A 27,402-nucleotide genomic window follows, 5' to 3' on the forward strand; every position below is an offset into this window, starting at 1 on the left:
CATCAATTTTGCTATATACTCATTGTGCAATCGGATATTTATTAAGGAAATCAAGGAATGTATCACTTAATAGTTGTACTTGTAAAAGAAGTATGCAACAGTTTTGGTAAACGTTAAACAATTGCATAAAGTTTGCATTTCCTAAATTTAGAAAATTTGCCAAATTCTATTGCCGTTAAATGTTGTCGCTTCATAAATTATCGCAAGAAATCTATGTCAATATTTAAGTGAGCTTAGACAGCTACGCCGAAAAATAGACTGTGCAGATATATTTTCTAATCATATCTGTATATGACCAAGGTACACATAACGGTGTGTTGATAACATGAACAAGTGCTCACAATGATCGCAATCGATATCCATATACATGAACGGCTGTAAACCCAAGTCAAACAAAACATATTTGCTTTAAATAAAGCTCGGAAAGGCCCCGATGTTATATAGAACGATTATTATTTCTATAGTTACGTTTGTATCAATATATCACTGCCATACTTGAATTGATAGGCAAAACAATTATTTGACAGATGAGGAGACGCTTACATTCAACACTTACACATGTATTAGCACAAAAGTGCACGTACTGCGTGCAATAGTCGTACATTTTCATTACCGAATAAAACGCAATACATCCGTGACAAAATATCGAAAGAGTTACTTTCAAATTTTAAAACAGTGAAAGAAAGCAAAAAGACGAACGCACTTTTGTGTTGAACACAAAGTTTGGTCCACACCAAAGTGAAGTTCATAACCGCATGTCTAATGAAGTCAGTCCATAAAATGAACGTATGTTCCCCAAAAACATCCAAGAACAAATTGCACATCAATATCAAATGCGAAAATCAAAAAAATATAAATGAACTCCAAAGTAGCTACATGGGCGTAACGAATGTACGTGCTATGACACATTTTATTATATAAAAAATTAATAATGACTCAATAATCTTAAAAATAATCGAAAGCAATGCTATTTGTTCGTCAGTAAAAGCTAAAATGACAGTCACCTTCACAAGCGCAGAAAAATTAGTAATAATTGAGATGCAGTAAAAGGGTTCCATTCTGTTGAAAAACATGGCTGCCATGCGGGGAAGTTTTCCAAGTATGGCGATAGTCAAATCTGGTAAACACTCTAGAAGTCACATTTTTAGCCAATCATGATGCAACTGGCTCAGAACATTTGTTCTAATGATATCTCGGCCAAGTTCGAAAATGGTCCAAGTCCGTTGAAATATATTGCCAACAGGGGCAGTTAAATGAAATTCGTCCAGTCTTCATGAATCTTGCTGGAACATCATTTCTTCTTATGACATATTAGCAAAGTTTGAAAATGGTTGGGGTTGTGGTATGTTGAAAAACATGGCCGCAAGGGGGCAGGGTGTGTAATTTTTTTCCTTATAATATAGTGAAACCATGTGAACACTCTAGAAGTCCACTGGCCGTTTGCAGCCGTATATAGGGGTTCGTTAAAGCGAAATGTTAAACAAATTATCAATTTGAAAAAAAACCACCATTACATTTTGTTTTTAAATAAGTGTCTAATATCGCAATTTTATTTCAATTACATCCAAGTATTTCAATATAATTTATATGATTTTATTCTTATAATTTGAAATATTGTAAAGAGTTTTGCACACAAAAAAATCAAAAAATGGCCAGAAAAAAGCCTGGTCCCATTTTAGGTCCAATCATCATGAAACTTGCTCAGAACATTAAAATGCAATTTTAATTCAATTTTGTAGGAAGAACCAGAATGAAAGTGCGGAAGAGGAACAAGAGTTGTCTGATGTGTTCATGAAGACTTTGCAGTAAACACAGAGGTTCTCCAAGTTGAAGAACCAAGAAACAGTTGGAGCTGTGAGAAGTAAGACCAAACCCTTTCCTGCGCAGATGCAAAGTGATAATGGATATATGCAACCAGCATTAAACCAAAACAGCCTGTGAGTCACTTGCAGACTGTTCAGGTTTTATGCGGTTTGCTGCTCTTCAGTACCTTATGGTTGGAAATGAAGCCTTGTAAACGTGAATTTAGTAAGAAAGGTCTTAAATTAAATTTGATTATCTGAGTAACTACAAACACTTCAAAGTGCAAAGCATCCATATTTTTGACCTTAAGAAATGTGTTTTGTATGCCACTCCGTGTTAATAGTCTATTAACTATTATAATGATTCTGGTCATAAAACTATTCATTATAACAGAACTTAAACATGTGGTGTGTTCCTATAATGATGATGATGATTGCGTTTGCTGGTTTGTATGCATCATAGTCTTATTACTCTAATATATTTAACCTTAGAATAATATGTGTGATTAAGGACACTGTGTGTGATCAAGGACATTGTGTGATCAAGATCAAGTGGTGGGATCAAGGACAATGTGTGTGATCAAGATCAAGTTGTGTGATCAAGGACAATGTGTTGAGATCAAGGACAATGTGTGTGATCTAGGACAATCAGTGTGATCAAGGTTATAATGAAGTTAATTTTGATAGAATACTAAATTTGAATAAAAACATGATGTGCTACAAATTGTGAAGTTGGATGTGTTTACTGGTTTTGCATTTAGTAGCGAAAAGAGAGGTGCATTTTTTGGCAATATTAAGTTGCAAAAGGTTGTCAAACTCTGAATTTTGTCATAGTGCTTTTTGAAATATTGCAGAACTATACAATCATTATATTGGAATATTAGTCCCTAGAAATCATGAGCACATTTTTGGGAAATCTGTCATCCTTGGCACAGTTGTTTAAAAAGTTAACCATGGAGTAGTATTTATCATGGTTAATTTTCAAACACACACAGGGTTGATAATCACTTGTTAATGAATTGCTGTCCAAAATAATATCAGTATAGGATACACTAGTTCTATAGAATTAATCATTTAAATAGAATATAAATTAATTCCAAACTTGAACCATGAATGACATATAAACACTTTAAATTTTCAAAAAGCTTGGTCCTATATATGTTCAATATTTTGAATGTAGCCAATATTTCCCTCTTGCAGTCTGCTGATGTCAAAGAAGCTGCACAAGTTTGAGCTGGCTTCACTGGCCAACCTTTGTCCTCACGATCGAGGAGGCTGAGGAGGCAAAGTCCCTAATACTCAGGAACAACAGTAGTTTCAGACCCTTATACCCAGGTACCACAGTTGTTTCAGTCCCTCATACCCAAGTACCACATTAGTTTCAGTACCTCATATCCAGGTACCACAGTAGTTTCAGTACCTCATACATAAATACCAAAGTAGTTTCAGTCCCTCATACTCAGGTACCCCAGTAGTTTCAGTCCCTCAAACCCAGGTACCACAGTAGTTTCAGTCCCTCATACCCAGGTACCATAGAAGTTTCAGTTTCTCATACCCCTGTACCACAGTAGTTTCAGACCCTTATACCCAGGTACCACAGTAGTTTCAGTACCTCATACAGTATAAGGTCAATAATTATGGCATTAATAATGTGATATATATAAAACCAATCTTTTCACCAAGTTTCATGATGATTGGGCAAAAAATGTGACTTCTAGAGTGTTCAAAGCTTTTTTTTACTATATAAATATAAGAAAACTGCCCCCCCCCCCTGGCAGCCATGTTATTAAACTGACCGGAACCATTTTCAAACTCAACTCTCATATCAAGGAAACAAATGTTCTCACCAAATTTCATGAAAATTGGGCCAAAATTTTGACTTCTAGAGTGTTCACATGTTTTCATTATATACATATAGAGAAAAATGCCCCGCCCACTGGCACCCATGTTTTTTCACAGATCTGAACCATTTTCAAACTCGTCTGAGATATCAATAAAACCAATGTTTGACCAACTTTCATGATGATTGGGCAAAAATTGTGACTTCTAGAGTGTTTACAAGTTTTCTCTATAGCCAAATAAGGAAAACTGCCCCCCCCCCCCCGGCAGCCATGTTTTTCAACTGACCGGAACCATTTTCAAACTCAACTCTCATATCAAGGAAACAATTGTTCTGACCAAATTTCATGAAAATTGGGCCAAAACTGTGACTTCTAGTGTTCACACGTTTTCACTATATACATATAGAGAAAAATGCCCTGTGTACTTGAGGCCATGTTTTTTCACCGATCTGGTCCATTTTCAAACTCGTCCAAGATATCAATAAAACCAATGTTTTGACCAACTTTCATGATGATTGGGCAAAAATTGTGACTTCTAGAGTGTTTACAAGGTTTCTCTATAGCCAAATAAGGAAAACTGTCCCACCCCCTGGCAGCCAGGTTATTCAACTGACCGGAACCATTTTCGAACTCGTCTGAGATATCAATAAAACCAATGTTTGACCAACTTTCATGATTGGGCAAAAATTGTGACTTCTAGAGTGTTTACAAGGTTTCTCTATAGCCAAATAAGGAAAACAGCATAGTTCTACCCGGCACGACCCAGTTTCGAACTAGAACCGAGATTACATGGGAACAAAGCTTCTGACCAAGTTTCATGAAGTTCGGACAAGAAATGTGGCCTCTAGAGTGTTTACAAACCAAATGTGGACGACAGACGGACGGACAGACAGACGACGGACAAAGACTGGTCACAAAAGCTCACCTGAGCAATCAGGTGAGCTAATAAAATCCAAGGCTAGGTCTTCATGCAAGTTTTCAATATCATAAGGTTAATAAAGTTGGGTCAAATCAAACTTAATTAATTGACTCCAAACAACCTGTTTGATACCCTTCCCCAGCTTGCCAGACACACCATAATCTTGTGATCTGTTTTAAAGATTTTAAACTCCTAATGAAAATCTTTACATTTTCATTTTTCCTAGAAATATCTGCTTTACTATGATATTTTATATTTTTGCAGACTTCAATATGCACACATGCATATATAAAGCATACAAGCTGAATTTGTCATTAAGGGCAATTTGATTAAAAAAATGGGAGGGGGTCAACTCCTATTTAAAAATGGGCTCTTTTTCTGTAATAGCCATAATAAAAAATGCACATGGTTCTACCTGTTTTTTATTGACATTGTATTATGATTGTATACAAAGTTGTTGAATATCAACAATATCAGGCTAAGAATAAATGTTTGAGTTTTTGTCATACATTTTAGGAATTGCAGTAATTTGATAAATATTGAGTTGTATAGACACACACATGTATTTCTAAATTTATTCATTTGCTTTACTGGTATTTCAAAAATAAATATATTGTTTTACAATGTATCTTGCACAATTAAAAAATTTAAAACAATATAAATGAAGCAAAGACAAGTTTAAATAAATAATTAAACAGGTAAAAATAAAACTTTACTATAGTAATACACAAAATATCTTACATACACGGGAAAACATTGAATTATAAATAACACAGTATCACATTACAGTTATCTAATCTAAATAGAAAATAATAAATGTAGTTAAAATACCATCAAAATGTGAAACCCAAGTTTCCATATTAACTACAAGTAATCTCCACTAAATTTAAACTGTTAATGTATAGGTTCATTACAAAAAAAAAAAACTTGACAATTTTGTTTCATTTACTAAAAAGTTTAATGGTTGATGTAGTTATTATCAAAAGTAAGAATATCTCTGAGTGAATAATAGTGTCGTGTTCTGATAAAACTGGTCTTAATGCATGTGCATAAATTGACGTCCCAGATTAGCCTATGCAGTCCCCACAGGCTAATCAGGGATGGCACTTTCCGCTTTTATGACATTTTTTATTAAAATGAAGTCTCTTCTAAGTTAAAAATCCAATTTAGGCGGAAAGTGGTGTCCCTGAATAGCCTGTGCAGATTGCACAGGCTAATCTGGGATGACACTTTACGCACATGCATTAAGCCCAGTTTTCTCAGAACAAGGCTTAATAGATCTACACTTTTTGCAGGAATCGGTTCTGTTTAATTCTCTGTTGCCTATCTTCCAGTTTTCTCTCAATGGCAGCAGGGAGATCGGGATCAGTAAAGTGGTCTGTAATGAAGAAAAAAGTTTTTTGTAAGCAAATCCTTACTCAGTACGTCGGTGTGGGTATTTCAAAGATTATGTGTTCCATAAGAATTCCAGTTGCATTTTTTTAGTGACTGTACATTTATAATTGTCAATCATTTGGCAGACTTGTGTTGTAATTTCCCTGTCTTTATATTGTTAAGAAACATTACAGATTTTGAGCTGGCGAGTGGGTTTAGAGGAGCCCCACCTTGTGGTCATGGTGACCACTCACCACACTTACATGCTGCACCAAGTGGGGAACAGACCTGTGCCACCTAGTTAAGTGTACTAGGATTAGGATTTTGACAAACTTGGTAGAGGACCACTAGAGTGCCACCATACAATGTTACATGCAAGATTCCAAACACCTGGGCCCTGCAAGAACATGCAAGATTCCAAACCACTGGGACATGCAAGATACCAAACCTCTGGGCCGTGCAGTTTCAGTGAAGATTGTTAAGTTTTTGTTGAGTAGAAACAAGTAACTCCTAGGGCATGGCCAGTTTTAAACTGAGCGGCATGAACACACTTAGTGATGGACCACTACATGATGTTACAGGACATATACCTAACCTACAGGCCTTGCTGTTTCAGAGATTTTTTATAGTAAACATATACAAAAATCAAGTTACACCCTGGGTGTGATAAAGTTTGACCCTAGTTGCATTATTTGAACAAACTTGTTAGAAGTCCAACATAGACTTCCATGCCAGACGACAAATTGCTGGGCTTTGGGTTTTATGGAAGATTTGTGAAGTTTTCACTATATATAAAACGAAAACAAGTAACCCCCAGGTTGAGTGTTAATAGAGGACCACTATACGGCTTTACACATCAAATATAAAGCCCTTGACACTTGCGGTTTCAGAGAAGACTAGTAAGTTATTTACTATAACTTAGTATAGTTCACAAATTATGTGAACCCGAGGCGTGGCAAGTTTTACCCCAGAAGCTTCATTTCACTAAATAACAGGACCCCTATCCAAACCAAATATTTTACCCATAAGTCTTCCACTGTCAGAGATTTCTGGAGTTTCCTTTTTAAAATCTATTTTTAGCTGTGAAGACAGGCATATGCAGCAGACCAAAACAATTTGAACAAATTTTAGTCAGGGAAATTCAAGGATAATTCGTATGATGTTTTATTAAAATATGCCGAGTGATTTTAGAGGATATGTCTTTTGAAAGAAAAGTTGACAGACACCTGACAAAGGACAAAATGCATCTCAATATCTCACACAGATGAACTAAACATATATTTACAGCCCTGGCATATGAACATTTACCATGTAAACCTTAAACTGTAACCAGTTAAAGTAACTTAAAGATATTGTAACATTTAATTAATTTAATTCTTCAACATATACATACTTAATAAATAGCTTCCATACAGGCATACTAAAACCATTAGAAATTATATCTGTCCCAAAAGATAGTTGTTTGCACGAAAAAAGAACAGCACAATTAAAACTTACCAGCAGCAAATTCTCTGATATTTTCTGGTCGTCGTGTGAGAACATCTCTGCAATGAACCATATTTACAAAAAGTTGAGTAATTATTTTCCTCACATCTTGTCCTTACATAAAAGCCTATGGTTTCACATTTGCAAGAAATTAATAAGGTATTCAACACAATTATGAAATTGAGAACTTAGGCATACTTGTAAAATAAATCTACTGTCAAAGACAATTATCATTTACATACCAAATATTTCACATGAGTACCAATACTATTCTGCTTGAAATGACCATTGCTAAATTCGGATTTAAAAGCTATCAATAAACTAAAGGAAGCAAAGACAGACAAGCTCCTATGCATTTTCTAATACATTGAGCAACACTTGGTATTTCTGCTAATTACTTATGCTATAGCTATTTTGTTCTGGATCTGTTCCTACTCTTTACATATTATACAGGTGACACATGGGCTTGTATTTGCTCTCAATAAGAGGTTAAATAAAGCTTTAAAAACCTCATTTGGAGATAAAGTTATCATAATGCAACTGGTAAGGGGAATGACATTAGTAAGGGTCTATTGCATTTTGAGGGAAAAACTCATTATCTTAATTTTCTTAAGGAATATAGCCTATACTAGGCTACAGCTAATAAAAAAGAGGGCCTAAAGTCCCTAGGTAGCTATCCTTAGACTACAAGAAGCTATTCTGTTATGTGTAGATAGTTTGATGTTCTTGTTATAAATGTAGTTTTTATTTACATTGTTTACTTTGGATCACACAGCTAAAAGACTAATTTGTAAAGTACAACTTTAAAATTTTACACGATTAATATCAAACCCCTTATCTTTGTGGTTTAAGAGTGAGAGACAAAGATTGTTTCAGTTATTTTCTATAAACCCCTTTTAAATCATGTGACCATATTTGCGATGGATACAATCGATTTGAACAACTATGAACCCAAGGATAATTTACTAGTACATGTATATAAAGTTTCATTAAAATATGCCCAGCAGCTCAGGAGTAGAAATGGATAAAGACAGACAGACAAACCAATGAACTGACTGACGAACAAGGAACAACAAGTTATCATTAAAACTCTGTATGAGCACTTAACGCTCAGGTGAGCTAAGAAGCCTAATACTTACTGTAAAAACCCTGAGACCAGGCATTCAACCTCTGGATGCTCTCTGAGATACTTCTCATTTTCTATCCTCGTCTTTATCTGCAATGAGTCAATATCAATTCTTTGCTTTAGTTGTTTTTTTTTACTTTTCAATTACAAATGACTCCAAGGACATGCATGTTTGTAGTATTCTGCTTACATGTGTTACTGTAACACAGCAAAATTGAAAAAAACTGAACATTGCTTGGTACTCAAACATATCTAGGAAACATTATGCCAGTAATTTACGTTAAAAAGAATTCTGTCTACTGATTGTTACTAGTTTAACTTACTTTATTCTGCAAATTAAATATTTCATGTTGAACAACAAATATGGTTACTGCTCCTTTTAAAAAAACTGAATCCAGTAATGTACGCATGACTTTAGGTGTCCTGCTTTTTGGTCACATGTCCCGACATTTTTCTAGGGAATTTAACCATTCGGACATGAAAAATTCTGGCATGTATGCATCAACTTAACTGATTGTCGCTTTGGATGGTATGTACGATCTTTGTTAATGAATGTTTGATATAATTTTGCTACTGGCAGTCTGACTATCAATCATATTCATGATATTTGTCACTGGTGACAAGTCAAAAACAGAAACGGGGGTGTCAAACCGACGGTACCTTGTATTTATTTAATTTTTCTTGTTGATCTTTACTCAAAGCTCCTAAGTCATCACCGCCCCCAAGATCATACGGTTCCATGCCATGAGGATTGTCTAATTTAGGTTTTTGGTGAGCGGAGTCTTGGTTAGCCATTTTTGTTTTTCAATCTGAGTCGCTAAGCGATTGACTCTGCTAAGCGTATCGCTATGGGCTTTGGATAGCTAAAATGCGGCGCAATAACTGTTCAGGAATATGCTAGTAACATATCTCGAAAACAAGTAAACCAACTACATGGCATTAATCATTTTGATTTAATACTGTTTTATTAAATGAAGTTAGTTTGGGACAAATACAAAAAAATGGGCGACACCTATGTCCGAAATCGACCAATATGGTAAAAAACACTATACACATTAAAGAGCCTTTATAACCAGGTGGTATATTTATGGCCTTTGAGTTCAAAAGCACCACGGGTGGGTACTGTCAACTCAAATGGATTGGGCGATGGCAGATTTTTGTTTAATCGATCCAGAACATCGTCGATTACGAAAATGTTAAACTTTTCCTACATACAAATAAGGCTATGGATAACGCTGTGCTGTTAAAGATACAGTATGAGATAGTGCCTGTAAAGAAACTCGATTGCCCAATTAACTCGAATTGCGTTCATCCGATTCCGTTTCAATATTATTCAATCAAGCGCGGCAATAGTTTTAAACTGCAAATACATCTTCCGGTCATCGGTGCTAAAACGATCGTCTTCATAGTTAGTCGAACAATACAAACCTACCGACACCTTTTTGAGTCGGCTACAAGAGTAAACATACCCTTAGGTGATAAAATCGCACGAAACCCGTCAGATTAAAACATGTGATATGCTTTACCTGAAAAACGGGTGGAACCAATCGTTCGAGCCATTAGTGAGCTAGACATAACTGGTTAACAAATTTTGCAAAATAAAATCACACTTTTCGTTTAGAAAATCGACGAAGAACACAATTTAATTTGATGAATAATCGTCTTCTGTAATAGTATACAAACATTTACGTTTTAACTTGAACACGCCTAATACAAAGGTCCTCAACTGCTACTATTTTTCAACTTTTATCGTACTTTTAGGCACGTGATTCCGTATAAGTTCCCTACCGATTTCACAAAAAGTTTACACCCGTCCGTGTCCGCCTATCCGTCCGAATATGGTATAAATTGGTAATAGCGATTTATTTCATTCAGAAATAACTAAAATAGTCCAAAAAGTCTGAAGTCTGCAATAATATAAAACGTTCTTTAGCTAGTTCGAACAAACTATATAATTATGTAGGTGTAAGACCACATGGAGAATACGCAAAATTATTTTCAGTCTTCTGAACAACACAATGTGTAGTTGCTTTGGAAGCAAGATTGATGAAACTCGGTATCTAAATAGAGGGCCATACATGGAATATACATAATCGTCCTGCAAAAACATTGCTTGCTTTAGTAAGTACATCAAATAAACTAAAATCTTGATCCTGTGACAACTCAAATTACGTAAGATACTCATGAAACTCTGTATTGTGGTTCCTATAGTTACAGGGATATTTGAGAACTAAAATCTGGATCCTGCCATAACTAAACTTGCTCAAAATAGGATGCTGTTCAAAACCTATGGAGATTCCGTGCTTAGTCCGTCAACATTTACACGGTAGGATACTACTGTTTTTTTCTGCGACAAAACTATTGTTGATTAATATTAGTCACAAACTCACATTTGTCGATTCCGTCGCGAATGTGCCGACTGTTTTCATTATGAATAATGCCATACCAAAGTAGTTTTCAAAGCTGAATCGAATATTGGATTGTTTGTTTGTTAGATGTTTCAAAAATGGTTTATATATGCATCATTGCCAAAACAAACGTTGTGTACCAAGTGATAGAGCGATTAAATTATAATATATATATACATGAATAAAACATGTATCCATAGCATACAGATGCTCCCCTTATCACACTTGTGTCTCAAAACTAGACTTGTGACATAAACAAGCTGTTAAATGGTCAATTTCACGTATGACTTCTAAGTGTGACATTTTGAGGTGGCGAGTCGGATGCTACGAGAACACATCTTGTCTAAATGGTTTACTTTTACAACTCATTGATGACCCGGCACGAAATATGACATCTGGACAACAAACTGATCTAATATTGCTTGATTTTAGCAAAGCGTTCGACAAAGTGAACCATCTTAAACTGCTTTTCAAATTACATGGTGTGGATAAAGATACTCTCTTATGGATAAAATAGTTCCTTATAGGTCGTACTCAACGTGTTGCTCTAGATGGATAATTATCATCCGAGGTACCAGTGACATCTGGGGTACCACAAGGGTCTGTGCTTGGTCCGTTACTTTTTCTTCTCTATATAAATGACTTACCTAAATCTATTACTTCTCAAGTTCGCTTATTTGCAGATGACACTGCCGTTTATCTAACAATCAACAATATGCATGACTGCCATACTCTACAAGAAGATCTAGATAAACTTATGAAATGGGAACATCTTTGGGACATGGAGTTCAACCCAAGTAAATGCCAAGTTTTAAACATAACCAAAAATAAATAAAAATTCTCTTTTAATTACAGAATCCGTGGACAAATATTAGGAACTGTTGACAATGCAAAATACTTTAGGCGTGGACATCTCAAAATACCTTTTCTGGAACACCCATATAAATAGAATTACAAATAACGCTAATAAATCACTTGGTTTTCTCCGCAGGAACATACAGACAAGAAATTCCAACATTCGCCAGCTCGCATACAAGACAATAGTTAGACCACAGGTTGAATATGCTTCTTCCGTATGAAGTCCTCACACATTACAAAATATACAAAAATTGAAAAGGTACAGCGTCGAGCAGTCCACTGATCAAGCATAACTATTCCCCATATGACAGTGGCACCTCCATGCAACAGGAACTTGATTGGCAGACCCTACAAGACAGACGAAATGACACTAAATAAATCATATTTTTCAAAATTGTTCAAGGTTTAGTGACCGTGCCACTACCATCATACATCGAGCGGCCCACCGGTTTCACTCGTCACATGCATCCCTCTCTTACAGACAGATCCATACCACTGCAAATTATTATAAGTTTTCATTTTTCCCAAGTGCTATTGTGATGTGGAACAACCTCCCTGCCACTACAGTGTTACATCGTGATATTGAAGGGTTTAAGCGGTCCCTGCTTTCCATTCTAACCATTGAACTCCGAGAGACATGTTTTTATCAGTTTTTTTAACTTTAAATCACTTCACCTTGCATAATAAATCTAATTAACATACTTTTATCTTTCTCTTTTATCTTGCACTGACTGCGCATCTGTCAATAATATCCGTAAGGGGAGTTAGAGATAGATAGATAGATAGATAGATAGATAGATAGATAGATAGATAGATAGATAGATAGATAGATAGATAGATAGATAGATAGATAGATAGATAGATAGATAGATAGATAGATAGATAAATAGATAGATAGATAGATAGATAGATAGATAGATAGATAGATAGATATATATATAGATATATAGATAGATAGATAGATAGATTAGATAGATAGATTATATAGATTAGATAGATAGATAGATAGATAGATAGATAGATAGATAGATAGATAGATAGATAGATAGATAGATAGATAGATAGATAGATAGATAGATAGATAGATAGATAGATAGATAGATAGATAGATAGATAGATAGATAGATAGATGGATACAACCAGCTGGGAGTGAAGCCCCTTGTTAAAAATGCATGCTAGCTCCCTCTTGAAGGATACCAAAGAGGGGACCTGAGCTACTGTGGCTGGTAGTCTGTTCCACACTGGGATGGTTCTGGGCAGGGACCTATTCACGATTTCGACATTGTTAAATCACGCGTAACGAGACTGCCGAGATAACGCGAGATCAAGGGTTCGGGGGGTTCTGACAGTATTCGCTCTACAGTAGACACCTTACTTATCCGATATTTTGACTTTATAAATAGAATAAAAGCGATAAATTGCCGATTTATTACTAATAAAAACAATCATTATGTTTATTATAACGTTCAACGACCATCTGCTCATTAATAGTTCAGTATTATTGTAATTAACGGCTCCGTAATTAACTACCGGTACTGACAAAAATAACAATATCATACCTTACTCATGTTACTGTACTGTGTACTGAAATGTCAGAAATTAAAACAACCCTATACTATGATAATTTTTGAGTGCAAGTTAATTTAAACCCACCCAATAATTAAAAATAAACATTTTTATTATATTAGCTCATTTTTCTAAATTTTCAGAAATAAAAACCAATTGGTATTTGCACATTTCAGTAAACATAAGACTACTTTACTGTTAAATTTGTAAATTGTATAATAATCTATATATTTTTATTACTTCTGTTGCAAGCCCAACTTGTTGTGCTTTTAAAATACATAAAAATCTATTGTTGACAACTATAATATTATTTAAGATCATAATTAAGCAAAAGTAAGTCCCCAATTCCAAGCTTACCCCGGCCAGTTAAACCGGTAGAGTGCTGATCTCTGACTCACTCATGGGTTGGTAAGTTTAAGCCTCAACTCGGGTTCATCTCTTAGAAATAATTACACCTTAGGCTACCCTGTCTGTAACCAAAATTGCAGTTGAGGGTCACCGGCATACATGTATCAAATACATTGTAACTATGTGCTTATGTTAACATTTCCTGAAGATTCAACCACTGAGCAGGATTACTTAGTTAAACCCATTTCATTAATGAAAAAAATCAAATATACTATCAGATGTATTCAAAAAGACAAACAAACTGGTACCTACTAGTACTATCATAAGGAACATCATCCATTAACCATAAAAAATTACAGGTCTTTTGGATCTGCTACACCAACAGGAATAAGCGTTCGGTTAATGTTTTCTGTGTTAATCATAGGGATTATAATTTATAATATTTCATTCCAACAACAAAATCTTTACAATGATAGTATTCATTTTACAGTCCGGTTTTACTTCTATAAGGATAAAAACTAAATAGTGAATCAGTTTTTGAGATGAGCTTGTACCAAACACACACACAAGCTCCTGCACATACACACACTTTAATGACCAAATATTTGAACTGTCACAGTTATTACTTGTTGGAATGTCTCAGACTAACCAGCATATACAAGCAGTCTTCACTTTAGCATTTTTGAACAACTAACTGCAGCCTGAATCTTTATGCTTTAAAAGAACAGATTAAAATACCCACTAGCCCGACTATATGAATCTGGAAAATTTAATAGCCCAAATTTAATACATATCACTAGCCCCGGGCTGTCGGGCTAGGGGTTAGCGTCAAGACTGTAAAAGCAATAACAATTCTTCAAACATTGATACTTGTCTTCTTTTGAACAAATCTGCCATGACTGGTAGTTAATTGGGATAGCTTAACACACAACCAATTAAGGATGACTGTGATGCAGGTGAAAGTTTCACCCATACAGATATTAAGCCAATGGACATTTGACCAGGGACTCTTATTTTAATTCAAAGTAAATGTCTGATTATACTCCTTTAATTGACGTTTCGGCATAATGCCTTTATCAAAACATTGGAAATTACATGTTAACTACATTTTTACGTCTTTTGACTGCACAATTTAAATAACAAAGAAAAATGTTTTTAAACGTCAAATGACGTTGTACATGATGACGTCATAAATGGCGTTATATAAAATGGCGCCCAAAAAAATGTAAAAATTCGCCAAAAATGAAATGACGTTAAACACTTACATATTGTATCTTAATCTTATGTTAAATGTGTGCTTTATATATTTAATAAATTGATATTTTACAATAAAACAATCATCATCATATGTAATTATAATCTACCTTAACTTATTATCATAAATTAAATAGGGTAAACTTATTTAATGACTCTAATTATTTCAATCCATATCTATGTATAATATTCTAATGATATTTGATTAAATAATCATATATACTTGCTATTCTATATATCATATACACATTATGGACAAGATAAATTGCATAAAGTACTATTATTTTTACATTCATTTATGTTGATGATTAATATAAAATGTTTTTCACATATATTTTTTACAAGATAGTTTCCCGTAGCAGGACATCAAGTTGATTTTTTGTATTTAGTCCATTTGGTGATTGCGTTTGAAACTTCTTTATAAATTCCAATTCTTTAATAAGTCTGTAATAATGGGAACTGTCTCTTATTTGCGTTAACACTGATACACCCATATCCTGCACTCTGTGGCCAGCACCATTGAAATGTTCTGAGATTGGTTTCTCTCTTCGTAGTCGCACGTCAGCCTCGTGTTCTTTGGCACGTTCCTTTAATGATCTGCTTGTCTCTCCGACGTATACCATCTTTTGGCATTTAATACAAAATATACCGTACACCAAGTTATAAATGTTACAGTTCTGTTTTATTGTTTTATTACGGACTTATTAAAGAATTGGAATTTATAAAGAAGTTTCAAACACAATCACCAAATGGACTAAATACAAAAAATCAACTTGATGTCCTGCTACGGGAAACTATCTTGTAAAAAATATATGTGAAAAACATTTTATATTAATCATCAACATAAATGAATGTAAAAATAATAGTACTTTATGCAATTTATCTTGTCCATAATGTGTATATGATATATAGAATAGCAAGTATATATGATTATTTAATCAAATATCATTAGAATATTATACATAGATATGGATTGAAATAATTAGAGTCATTAAATAAGTTTACCCTATTTAATTTATGATAATAAGTTAAGGTAGATTATAATTACATATGATGATGATTGTTTTATTGTAAAATATCAATTTATTAAATATATAAAGCACACATTTAACATAAGATTAAGATACAATATGTAAGTGTTTAACGTCATTTCATTTTTGGCGAATTTTTACATTTTTTTTTGCGCCATTTTATATAACGCCATTTATGACGTCATCATGTACAACGTCATTTGACGTTTAAAAACATTTTTCTTTGTTATTTAAATTGTGCAGTCAAAAGACGTAAAAATGTAGTTAACATATAATTTCCAATGTTTTGATAAAGGCATTATGCCGAAACGTCAATTAAAGGAGTATAATCAGAGAGTTATAATTTTTTAATATCCCTTCGGATAATTCAATCAAAGTAAATGTTTTCTTAGCAGTGTTAATAGTCATGTCAACACATCACATGTTATGTTAAATGATTACATGACAACATTGGATGTGTAGCAACTGAAACCACCATCCATTTTATTATATTTCTGAATGTGTAGGATATGTTTTAATGTAAGGGTATGAAGTAGACACACATCTGAAGTATCTTTATTTTATTTTTTCAAAGAACATAATTATGTAACTGTGGTGATGTATCATATTTATTGCAAGAGTTAATAAAATTCCAGGTGTAGAAATCTTGAGCTTCATGCAGCATTAGATACTCAGTACAGTATCCCAGTTTCTGTTGACACTGTGAAGTGTGATATTCCTGAAAAAGTTTCTAGAAGTTATAACAATAAACCATTCAATAACATTTAAATACAGCAAAGTTATCTGTTTTAAAATAATTGTTCTTTTTAAAGAAAAGTATTTTACCAAATGCCATCAAACTTCTAATTTGCCCAAACTTAACAAATAAGATATTTTTCCATACCCCACCCGCTTTAGCATGTTTCGTTTTTACCTATTTTAAACACAATAAAATCGAAATAAAGCATAAACATGAACGACAATTATATCAAAGATACTAAGCTAATAAAAAATTACAAAAAATATCTTACCATATAAGTTATATCTGCAAATTATTGGGAAATAATAATTGCTTCAACATAGAACTGTATGCAGACGCTCTGCAGTAGATTATCGAGTACCCCTCCGACCTCACTAAATCCACTCAGAGTTGTCTCCCTTAAAATAATGTCGAAAAGGTCAATACAAACAAATTGTTTGTATAGGTCCCTGTTCTGGGGAAGAAAATGAACTTGAAGACATCTGATGTTGTTGAGTAATAATTATATGCCAAGCTATGCATGTTCCGACGTGTTCGCACTGGTGCTTCTGATAGGACGACATGAATAGTATGTCGACAAGCATAGAACTTATATAGTATCGCGGTGGTGTAGTGGATGAGGTGTCCGCCTAGCGATCGGGAGTTCGTGGGTTCGCTCCCCACTCGGGGAGCATTCTCATTATCTCTTCCATAGACACCTAGTACTGGTTCTTCCCAGGAAACGGACTCGATAATGTCCCTCTGCCTATAATGCTCTAAAGGGCGCTTGGCAGTATATATAGATAGATAGATAGTAAGACAACCGCAGTATAAGAGAGAGTGAACGAAGGTATATCGATAGTTGCATGTAACCGTTCAGTTTAACCGCAAACTAAGGGCGCTCTGTTTAAAGTCGACATCTGTGGGTTCGAATATCTCAAAGATATTATAGGTATCGCCTTCATAATATTGCGTATTTTTGCCAACCAATTATGTACTTCAAAATTTGCACTTTTGCATATACAATTATTATCTGCAGTACTTAAGCTTTTTACAGGCTAGGTCGTGTGCGGGGTTCTGTAAAGACTCGCCCCCATAACGGTTCGCTCCTTAATGATTCGCCCATTATTTCATAATGACTAGCCCATAAGTTCACAAAGACTCGACTCGTGTTAGCTTTCATGCAATGAAATAACGTATTTTTACCGTATGTCCTATCTTGAAATAGCGAAATTTTAGAGAAAAGCACTTAAATCTGTCTATCTTACTGTATAACTCCCCTATAAATTTAGTAATTGTAAACAAATTATATTTAATATAAAACTTTTTATGCCCCCGAAGGAGAGCATATATATTGATGGGACCGTCCGTCTGTGTGTCTTTCCGTCACACTGCATTAAGGTTTTGCATTCAGGTTTTGAAAAATGCTCATTACTTCTATGTGGCTCTTGTTGATATTTGGCATGCATGTGTACTGTATCTCATGGAGCTGCACATTTTGAGTGGTGAAAGGTCAAGGTCATCCTTCAAGGTCAAAGGTCAAATATATGGCTTCAAAGCGGCGCAGAAGGGGGCATTGCGTTTCTGACAAACACATCTCTTGTTCAAACATTAACATAAAAATGACATAAATACTTTAATTTCATGGTTCAATATGTCTTCCTCTGCATGTGTAAATATAGTTAGTTATAATTTGTTTCCAATATCCATGAAAACAAAGATCTATAAATAAACATGTTTATTTATAGAATTTCTATCAAACGATCCTATCCTTTTTCAAGGGATAAAATCCAAACAGTCTGTCCGTCCGTCTGTCTGTGCTTACCCTTCCGAAATTCAGCAAAATTTATGGGAAACTTTTCCAGGCATATCCAACTTTTTGCATCATATCTCGTATCCGTGGGTGTGATGGCTGGAGCACCTAAAGCTCAAGTTTAAAAAAATAAGGTTATCACATACTAAGTGCCTGATTGGGTTAAACAACAAAGACGCATGTTGATTTTTAATAGCCACATTTCTACAAAGGGAATTTTACTTGGGGAATTTGCCCCCATTGGGTGGTTTCAGTGGAAGAATAACTTAGCCGAGGGTAGTCAGCAGGGTTATGCAAGGTTTTAAAACTCATGAAATCCTGGGGAAAGACCTGGCATGATTATTTAATTTATTAAACAATAACTAGACATTTAACATACAGATGTATTTTGCATTTTGTTGCTTACTTTGAGAACCTGAATTTGGCTGTGTACTTTATTTTTAAAGCAGGTTTGCACGATTTTGTCAAATATTTATGAATTTATATAAAATGTTTAAAAAAACTTTTTATACATACATTTTAATATAAATTAAAATAAAAGTTATGAAGAACATGTGTCAAAAATGCAAAATAAACCAGATATTTAATTCTGAAATCGAAAATGTCTGCACAGTCGAATTCGATCGCCAGCATGTATATCATGCATGTACGATGTGAATCTAAATTTAGTTTAACAGATCATTTTTATTACCTGCAACGATATCTATTCATACGACACACAAACACTACTTCCGATCCTAATAAAAAGACGAAAACTTCAGTTATTGTAGGAAAATAAGTACGAAATATCTTCGTCACAATCAGCTCGGGCGCGTATTTATTTTGTCATTGCTGCAATTTATGAAATTTGTCTTCAATGTATAATTTTTCTTGCCTAATTTGTGTTATTGGTACATATTTGTATCATTATATTACAATTTAACACATATAATAATAATCGTACATACCTGCTTTAAAATACAAATGTATGCTACTATCCTGACTATATACATTGTAGATTCAAAACATACTTAATCCATTTTCATTTTACTATCAGCAGGATTCTGGCAAGTGAGTTTGCTTGAAGACTGATGTTTTATCAGTAAATTCTGTATTGCTATTTATTGTTTTTATTCATAGCCATGTCAGAAAATGCAGAACAATCATGCAGTTACTGCCATGAGATCATTCGACAGCTTCAACAGAAACTTGTTTGTCACGAGTGCTTAAACACTTTTCACCGTACATGTATAATTGGTAAGTAAATAATACTTGGTAAGTGTTGTGCATTTTGTATGTAAACATATAAAGGATTGTGTCATAATTTAATTATTCATTTATACAGTGTTTTTTTTCATCATTATGGAAAGGGAGCCAGGTCCCTTATGGTTTGGGAAAAATCGCGTCATTTGGATTAAAATTGGGGAATGAGTGTTATGGGTTTGATTTGTTGCTAACAAATATTTTAAAATTGAGAAAACAAGAGATGTGTTTGTCAGAAACACAATGCGCCCTACTGCACTGCTTAGAAGCCATATATTTGACCTTTGACCTTGAAGGATGACCTTGACCTTTCACCACTCAAAATGTGCAGCTTCTTGAGATACACACGCATGCCAAATATCAAATTGCAGCTCCCTGAGATACACATGCATGCTAAATATGGAGTTGCTATTTTCAATATTGCAAAATTTGACCTTTGACCTTGACCTTTCACCACTCAAAAATGTGCAGCTCCATGAGATACGCATGCATTTTAAATATCTAGTTGCTATCTTCAATATTGCAAAATCTGACCTTTGACCTTGACCTTGAAGGATGACCTTGACCTTTCACCTCTCAAAATGTGCAGCTCCATGAGATACACATGCATGCCAAATATCAAGTTGCTATCTTCAATATTTAAAAAGTTATGGCCAAAGTTAAAGTTTTCGGACGGACAGAATATTTGACATTTGACCTTGAAGAATGACTAAGGGTGTCACGATACGCTCACCTTATGATACGATACGTATCATGGTACAGTGTGTACGATACAATACGTATCGTCAGATGGAAACAACATACAAACCATTTAAAACCATTTTTAACCAGGTTTTCCGAAGGAAAAAACTGGTTATTAGATTGGCGAATGCTGGCGGGCTGGCTGGCTGGCGGGCTGGCGGAATAAGCTTGTCCGGGCCATAACTATGTCGTTCATTGTCAGATTTTAAAATCATTTGGCACATTTGTTCACCATCATTGGACGGTGTGTCGCGCGAAATAATTACGTCGATATCTCCAAGGTCAAGGTCACACTTTGAGTTCAAAGGTCAAAAATGGCCATAAATGAGCTTGTCCGAGCCATAACTATGTCGTTCATCGTCAGATTTTAAAATCATTTGGCACATTTGTTCACCATCATTGGACGGTGTGTCGCGCGAAATAATTACGTCGATATCTCCAAGGTCAAGGTCACACTTTGAGTTCAAAGGTCAAAAATGGCCATAAAGAGCTTGTCCTGGCCATAACTATGTCATTCATTGTGAGATTTTAAAATCATTTGGCACATTTGTTCACCATCATGGGACGGTGTGTCCCACGAAAGAATCACGTCAATATCTCCAATGTCAAGGTCGCCACGACTAAAAATAGATTTAAAAAAAAAAAAAAACTTACAAAGGGGGTTAATTTTTTTTGGTCATTTCAAAAGTTCAGTTTGAGTTTTCTCCCTGTATGCAATGAATATAGTGCAAACATGTACAAATGTAATAATGAGAGAATAATAAAAAAATCCCCCAAAAAGGGAAACACCGCGCAAATTCCCCCTCCTAAGGGCTGCAGACCACTTCCCCCAAAGTAGTGTGAGGGCGCTGATAGATTATTTAAGTTAAAAATAAAATGTGTTTACCAACTAGTCAAACTGGCTATCTTTGCTTGTGCCGTAAAAAAGCGCAATTCTTAGAACCAGTCAAATAGTGCACCTTGTTTCGTGATGTAGGCGACACAGCACATTTTTGAGTGGTTGAAATATAATTTTAATGGTTTCAAAAAATTTGCAAAATTCTCAGCGGAATCACAAAATTACAGCTCCTACTTAGGAAATGGGTAGCGACTAAAGTCTTGATATAAAGCAAATGTTTATACGAAATAAACGCCTACCACTTTCTCACTGATAACACAAAATGCTTTCATATTTGTTATTAGAAGCTCGCTGGAGGTGATTTCAATTCAACTTCCGCCATTTTTGGGCCATTTACAGTTACTTCCCTTAAAATGCGTCATGGAAAATGCCGTTCCGTACGGACTCGGAGGCGTATCGTGAACCGTATCGAGGGGAAACTATTACGTCAATCGTCCCACGGAGTACCGTGACACCCTTAAGAATGACCTTGATTTTCACCTATCATCACTCAAAATGTGCAGCTCCAGGAGATACACATGCATGACAAATACAAGTTGCTATCTTCAATATTTAAAAAGTTATGGCCAATGTTAAAGATTTCTGACAGACGGAATATTTGACATTTGACCTTGAAGGATGACCTTCACCTTTCACCACCAAAATAAATGTTCAGCTTCAGGAGATACACATCATGACATGCATGCAAAAAATCAAGTTGCTATCTTCAATAGTGAAAAAGTTATGGCCAATGTTAAAGTTTTCGGACGGACGGACAGACGCCATATATTAGACATTTGACCTTGAAGGATAACATTGACCTTCACCTTTCACCACTCAAAATGTGCAGCTCCATGAGATGCACATGCATGCCAAATATCAAGTTGCTATGTTAAATATTGAAAAAGTTATGACCATTAAAGTTTTCGGACGGATGGACAGACTGACAGACAGACTGACTGACAGACAGTTCAACTGCTATATGCCATCCTACCGGGAGCATAAAACGTAATTTTAATATTATATTTACTAAGGTTCAGCTTATGAAGCTGTATTTGAGATGAATTAAATGTTCAACAGCTTCAACAGAATTATTTAAAAAACCTTGGGAATTTTTAGATCCCGTTTAGAAAAAATTATTTCTTTCTTCATTTGGGACTAGGTCCCTCTACCTTACCCTGAATTTAAACAAGCAAGAACATGTCACTGTTATATATAAATATAAATTATTTTAACAAACTCATTGAGTCAAGTCTAATTAACAAAGTAATGGTTAAAAACACTGATACTGCCAATAGTTTTCACTTGAATGATTCAGCCTTCCACCCTGCCCCTTTTGCATGATTGTCAAAGTAAAAGTTACAAATTACTCCAATAGATGCTTTTAAAGTAAATTAATTTCAGTTAATGTAACATTTACTTATTACAGTTGGCTCCTAGATACATGTGTATTTGCCAAACCATCAACATGATTGACAATGACCCTGAAAAGAAATGTACCACACAGTGAAATAATGAGTAATCCATTTTTTCAAAAGACACTGTTACATGTTTTATAATTATGTATATGCTTATGTAAAATGTGGTATACATGTCAGTATATATAATCTTAACAATCATGTATTTCCTTTTCCAGATATCTCACAGAACAAATTTTTCAAAATGAGAAAAGGTAAATACATATTCCATTCCAAATTGCATGGAAAACTGTTAGATTAGTTTTGTCAATTGCTTGGTAGATGGCATTTTCGGATTGTGGTTTTTATTCAGTAAGTTGAGATTGTTTCATGTTACTTCATGAATACATTGAAGGTACCTCTCTCAAACGGGACATTTGGTTTTAGGTCAAGGTCATTATACCCCCATTACCATTGGTAATGGGGGCTATATAGGACTAGGAGTCACTAAGTGGGTCTGTTGGTCTGTCCCAAAATTTCATCCGATCTTCACTTGGTCACAAGTTGTATTTTGATGATGTATAGGTCAAGTTTGAATATGGGTCATGCCTGGTCAAAAACTAGGTCACGGGGTAACTTAGTGTTTTTAACCGAAAGTTTGTCCGGACCATGACTATGTCATTTATCGTTAGATTTTAAAATAACTTGGTACATTTGTTCACCATCATGGGATGGTGTGTCGCGTGAAAAAAGTACGTCAATATCTTCTAGGTCAAGGTCACACTTGGGAGTTCAAGAGTCAAATGCTTGTCCGGGCCATAACTTTATCATTTATTGTGAGATTTTAAAATCATTTGGCAAATTTGTTAACCATCATGGGACGATGTGTTTCGCGAAAGAATTACGTCAATATCTGGAAGGTCAAGGTCACACTTTGAGTTCAAATATTAAAAATGGCCATAAATGAGCTTGTCTGGGCAAAAACTATGTCGTTCATTGTGAGATTTTAAAATTATTCGGCACATATGTTCACCATCATTGGACAATGTGTCTCGCGAAAGAATTACATCGATATTTCCAAGGTCAAGGTCACGCTTTGAGTTCATAGGTCAAAAATGGCCATAAATGAGCTTGTCCGGGCCATAATTATGTTGTTCATGGTGAGATTTTAAAATCATTGGTACATTTGTTCACCATTAATGGACGGTGTGTTTCGCGAAAGAATTACGTCGATATCTGCAACATCAAGGTCACATTGCGAGTTCAAAGGTCAAATATGACCATAAATGATCTTGTCCGGGCTATTACTATGTCATTTATTGTGAGATTTTAAAAATACCTGGTATATTTGTTCACAATCATTGGAAGATGTGTCATGCGAAAGAATTATGTTGATAACTCCAAGGTCTAGGTCACACTTGGAGTTCAAAAGTAATAAAATGGCCATAAATTTGGACGGCATGTCATGCGAAAAAATTCAAGAGTGCAAAGGTCTAAATGGCCATAAATGATAATGGGATTATAATTCTTAAAAATCGCCATAAATTTGACTCTCTTGTTTTGTGAAGACAGCATGCAAAATAGTCTGTGTCAATGCGGCCCGTGGGGGTATACGTCACGTCTGTGACAAAGCTCTAGTTGTGACTGAAGACAAACAATGGTTTCTGTTCGATAACTTGTCAAGGTCATTGCCATTCATACCTATCGATCACTATAGTTTCAGCTCAATGACTTCAAGAAGAATTGTAATAAAACCTAACAATGCTTAAACAAAAAAACGGCTTGTTTCTGGTTACCCAAGCGACTCTACATAATAAATAAAATAACATTTTTAGCAATTTTCTTTTTCCTATCGGGAAAATCACCAGTACTGGTATTGGGGAAAAAAGCGATTATAAAATCTGTCATATTGGTCAAAAATTGTAAAAAAAAATGCTGTCATCTAAACAAGATCTTAAAGATAGAATCAAATAAACACTGGTGATATTCATGTATTTAAATCCATTTGACATAACAAAGACTTGACATAATGTCATTTTATCACTTTTGCTAACATAAAAATTATAACTGAAATTGATTTAAATTTCACAAGTATATCCAAGATCCCATTTGTTCATTTAGGCTATTATATTGAAAAACGTATACATGTTGACTATGTAAAAGTTTACTACAATTTATGTGACAGAATAATCCCTAAATTGTTTGGTTGCCATTCAGATGGTTCTATCAACCTATGGCAATGTTCTGCCTGCAAGGACAGGAGTGTGTCAAAAGGAAAGGTACCTGTAATAATGGGAACACAAACAAAGTCACCAGTATCCACTGTTGCTGTAAACATGGGAACAACAACAGAGTCACCAGTATCCACTGTTGCTGTAAGCATGGGAACAACAACAAAGTCACCAGTATCCACTGTAGCTGTAAGCATGGGAACAACAACAGAGTCACCAGTATCCACTGTTGCTGTAAGCATGGGAACAACAACAAAGTCACCAGTATCCACTGTAGCTGTAAGCATGGGAACAACAACAGAGTCACCAGTATCCACTGTTGCTGTAAGCATGGGAACAACAACAAAGTCACCAGTATCCACTGTAGCTGTAAGCATGGGAACAACAACAAAGTCACCAGTATCCACTGTTGCTGTAAGCATGATAACAACAACAGAGTCACCAGTATCCACTGTTGCTGTAAGCATGGGAACAACAACAAAGTCACCAGTATCCACTGTAGCTGTAAGCATGGGAACAACAACAAAGTCACCAGTATCCACTGTAGCTGTAAGCATTGGAACAACAACAAAGTCACCAGTATCCACTGTAGCTGTAAGCATGGGAACAACAACAAAGTCACCAGTATCCACTGTTGCTGTAAGCATGGGAACAACAACAAAGTTACCAGTATCCACTGTTGCTGTAACTATGGGAACAAAAACACTGTCAAGAGTATCCACTGTTACTTCATTAGCAGTAAATGGCCCGGAAAGAAGCAACCCTTTCAACACCATTACCCCACCAAGTTCAGCTGAGATGATACCTACAATGCAAGCGTGTGCTGAATCATCAGCTTATGTCTTAGTGACTGATACTCCTTCACCTAATCCAATTGCTTCAGTATCATCCAGTAGAAAAAGGTTGCCAGCTGTGACTTCCAGTACATTATTGGTGTCAAGTCCAGAAATGTTGCGAGGCTCTGAAGTGTCTTCACCCGCAATTCTGTCTTTAATTACACAGCAGACAGTCACTTCTTCATCAACAACAGATTTGTGTTCGAAAACTTCACCTCATATTCAGAAGACACCAGCAGCAACTTCTGCATCAGCCAAAAACGGTAGGTTTATGAGTCGAAGACCAAGGGTTCCTGTAGGCTGTTGCCTCTTAATTTTGCCACTTTAAAAAGTTTTCACCATTTTTTGTCAATCATGAACCGTATTGGACACAGTCTAGAGTTTATTTTTGAAGTAATTTTGGCTAGAACGTCTCACTGTTTATTGATTGCCTATAATCTGATCATGCATTAATTACCATACAAGAAATCCACCATGTCTTTCATTGTGCGCTACATTAGCTAGCAACAAAGTCTAATGCAAACAAAGAATGTATGAATATAGATTTATAGAAATTAAGAAATGAAGTATGATTAAACATTTTAATGTTGCAGTTCACAAGCAGAACATTAGAAAGCACTTGTCAAGTTAGTGCAAAAAGAAGCAACATTATTAAATGGACTGAAAATGAGAAATAACACGGAGTGTATATTGACAGGAGATGAATCGAGCATTTGACCCTTACTGTAGTAAATTCAATCTTATGCAAAAACTATTCATCCGATTTTATTGGTTTATAAGTTATCTTGTTGCTGATTAATTCTTCTTTCAAAAAAATATAACTTTTAGTATATTCCCGTTGTTATTAATGGATTTATAGCGAGTTAAACACAAGAAATACACATTTTATGTTTTACCACCGCGCGTTTTAACGTGTTGTGGCTATCGATCTTTTACGATTAGCGTACAGCGAAGCGCCGAGGTTATACATTTTGATGTACCCACTCACGTCTTTTGTTAAATTATAGTTTCATTTCTCGGCCGATTTTGACAAATTATATATCATTAGAAAGCTTACGTTACGTAGTAAACAGATATATCAATATATATTAAGTTTTTCTTCTGATTTCGACAGCCCGGCGAGTTATAACTTTAACTTTTGCAAATATCATACCGTTTTGGAGTTTTAGAATCTAGATTTACGGTTGACATGTTCGTACTTAATACCAATTTGTAGCGTTTATATTTGGAGTTCAGTTTTAAAAATTACATCTTGCTTAGGAGAATAGAATTCTGTATACGATAGAAAAAAAATTTGTTTAAAAACGAAAGTAATTAAGGAATGAAGGCGGGAAAATGTAGCACGCGTTCCTAACGCACTGAACTGATGCTACGGTCTTGGCGATAATGCTTTTGTTTAGAAACCGGCCATTGAATTTCTTTTGCCATCTTATTATATTTTTTATGGAATATATTGTAGTATTTTGTTCACGAAACATATCAATAAAGCTTATTATAAATGAATCTTAATAAATTAACGATTTCAGCTCTTGTTT

The 27,402-nt window shown here is 34.9% G+C and overlaps 2 protein-coding genes and 1 long non-coding RNA gene across 4 annotated transcripts in view; 2 read left to right on the forward strand and 1 right to left on the reverse strand.

The window, feature by feature from the left end:
* Window positions 1-1,745: 1,745 nt before the first annotated feature.
* Window positions 1,746-6,713, forward strand: LOC127880150 (uncharacterized). Its single transcript, XR_008049439.1, has 3 exons — window positions 1,746-1,861; window positions 3,003-3,137; window positions 6,131-6,713. It is a non-coding gene; the product is annotated as an uncharacterized LOC127880150 (long non-coding RNA).
* Window positions 4,967-9,381, reverse strand: LOC127880147 (RIIa domain-containing protein 1-like). Its single transcript, XM_052427384.1, has 4 exons — window positions 9,208-9,381; window positions 8,561-8,637; window positions 7,434-7,480; window positions 4,967-5,940 (listed from the first exon to the last, which is right to left on the reverse strand). Exons 1-4 carry the CDS (start codon window positions 9,340-9,342, stop codon window positions 5,843-5,845), a joined length of 357 nt encoding a protein of 118 aa, XP_052283344.1. The 5' UTR covers window positions 9,343-9,381; the 3' UTR covers window positions 4,967-5,842.
* Window positions 9,382-16,368: 6,987 nt separating this feature from the next.
* LOC127880144 (uncharacterized) overlaps window positions 16,369-27,402 on the forward strand; it is a 47,480-nt gene continuing 36,446 nt past the window's right edge. Inside the window, exons 1-4 of one of the 2 annotated variants that reach the window (XM_052427381.1) lie at window positions 16,369-16,388; window positions 19,663-19,779; window positions 23,040-23,075; window positions 25,018-26,130. In XM_052427381.1, coding sequence (XP_052283341.1) covers window positions 19,665-19,779; window positions 23,040-23,075; window positions 25,018-26,130 — 1,264 coding nt within the window. In that variant the 5' untranslated portion in view covers window positions 16,369-16,388; window positions 19,663-19,664. Of the gene's footprint in view, window positions 16,389-17,597; window positions 17,683-19,662; window positions 19,780-23,039; window positions 23,076-25,017; window positions 26,131-27,402 lie in introns of those variants that run through there. The other variant, XM_052427380.1, reaches the window with a different exon arrangement.

Source organism: Dreissena polymorpha, chromosome 4, assembly GCF_020536995.1.
Source record: "Dreissena polymorpha isolate Duluth1 chromosome 4, UMN_Dpol_1.0, whole genome shotgun sequence".
Lineage (NCBI taxonomy): Eukaryota > Metazoa > Mollusca > Bivalvia > Myida > Dreissenidae > Dreissena > Dreissena polymorpha.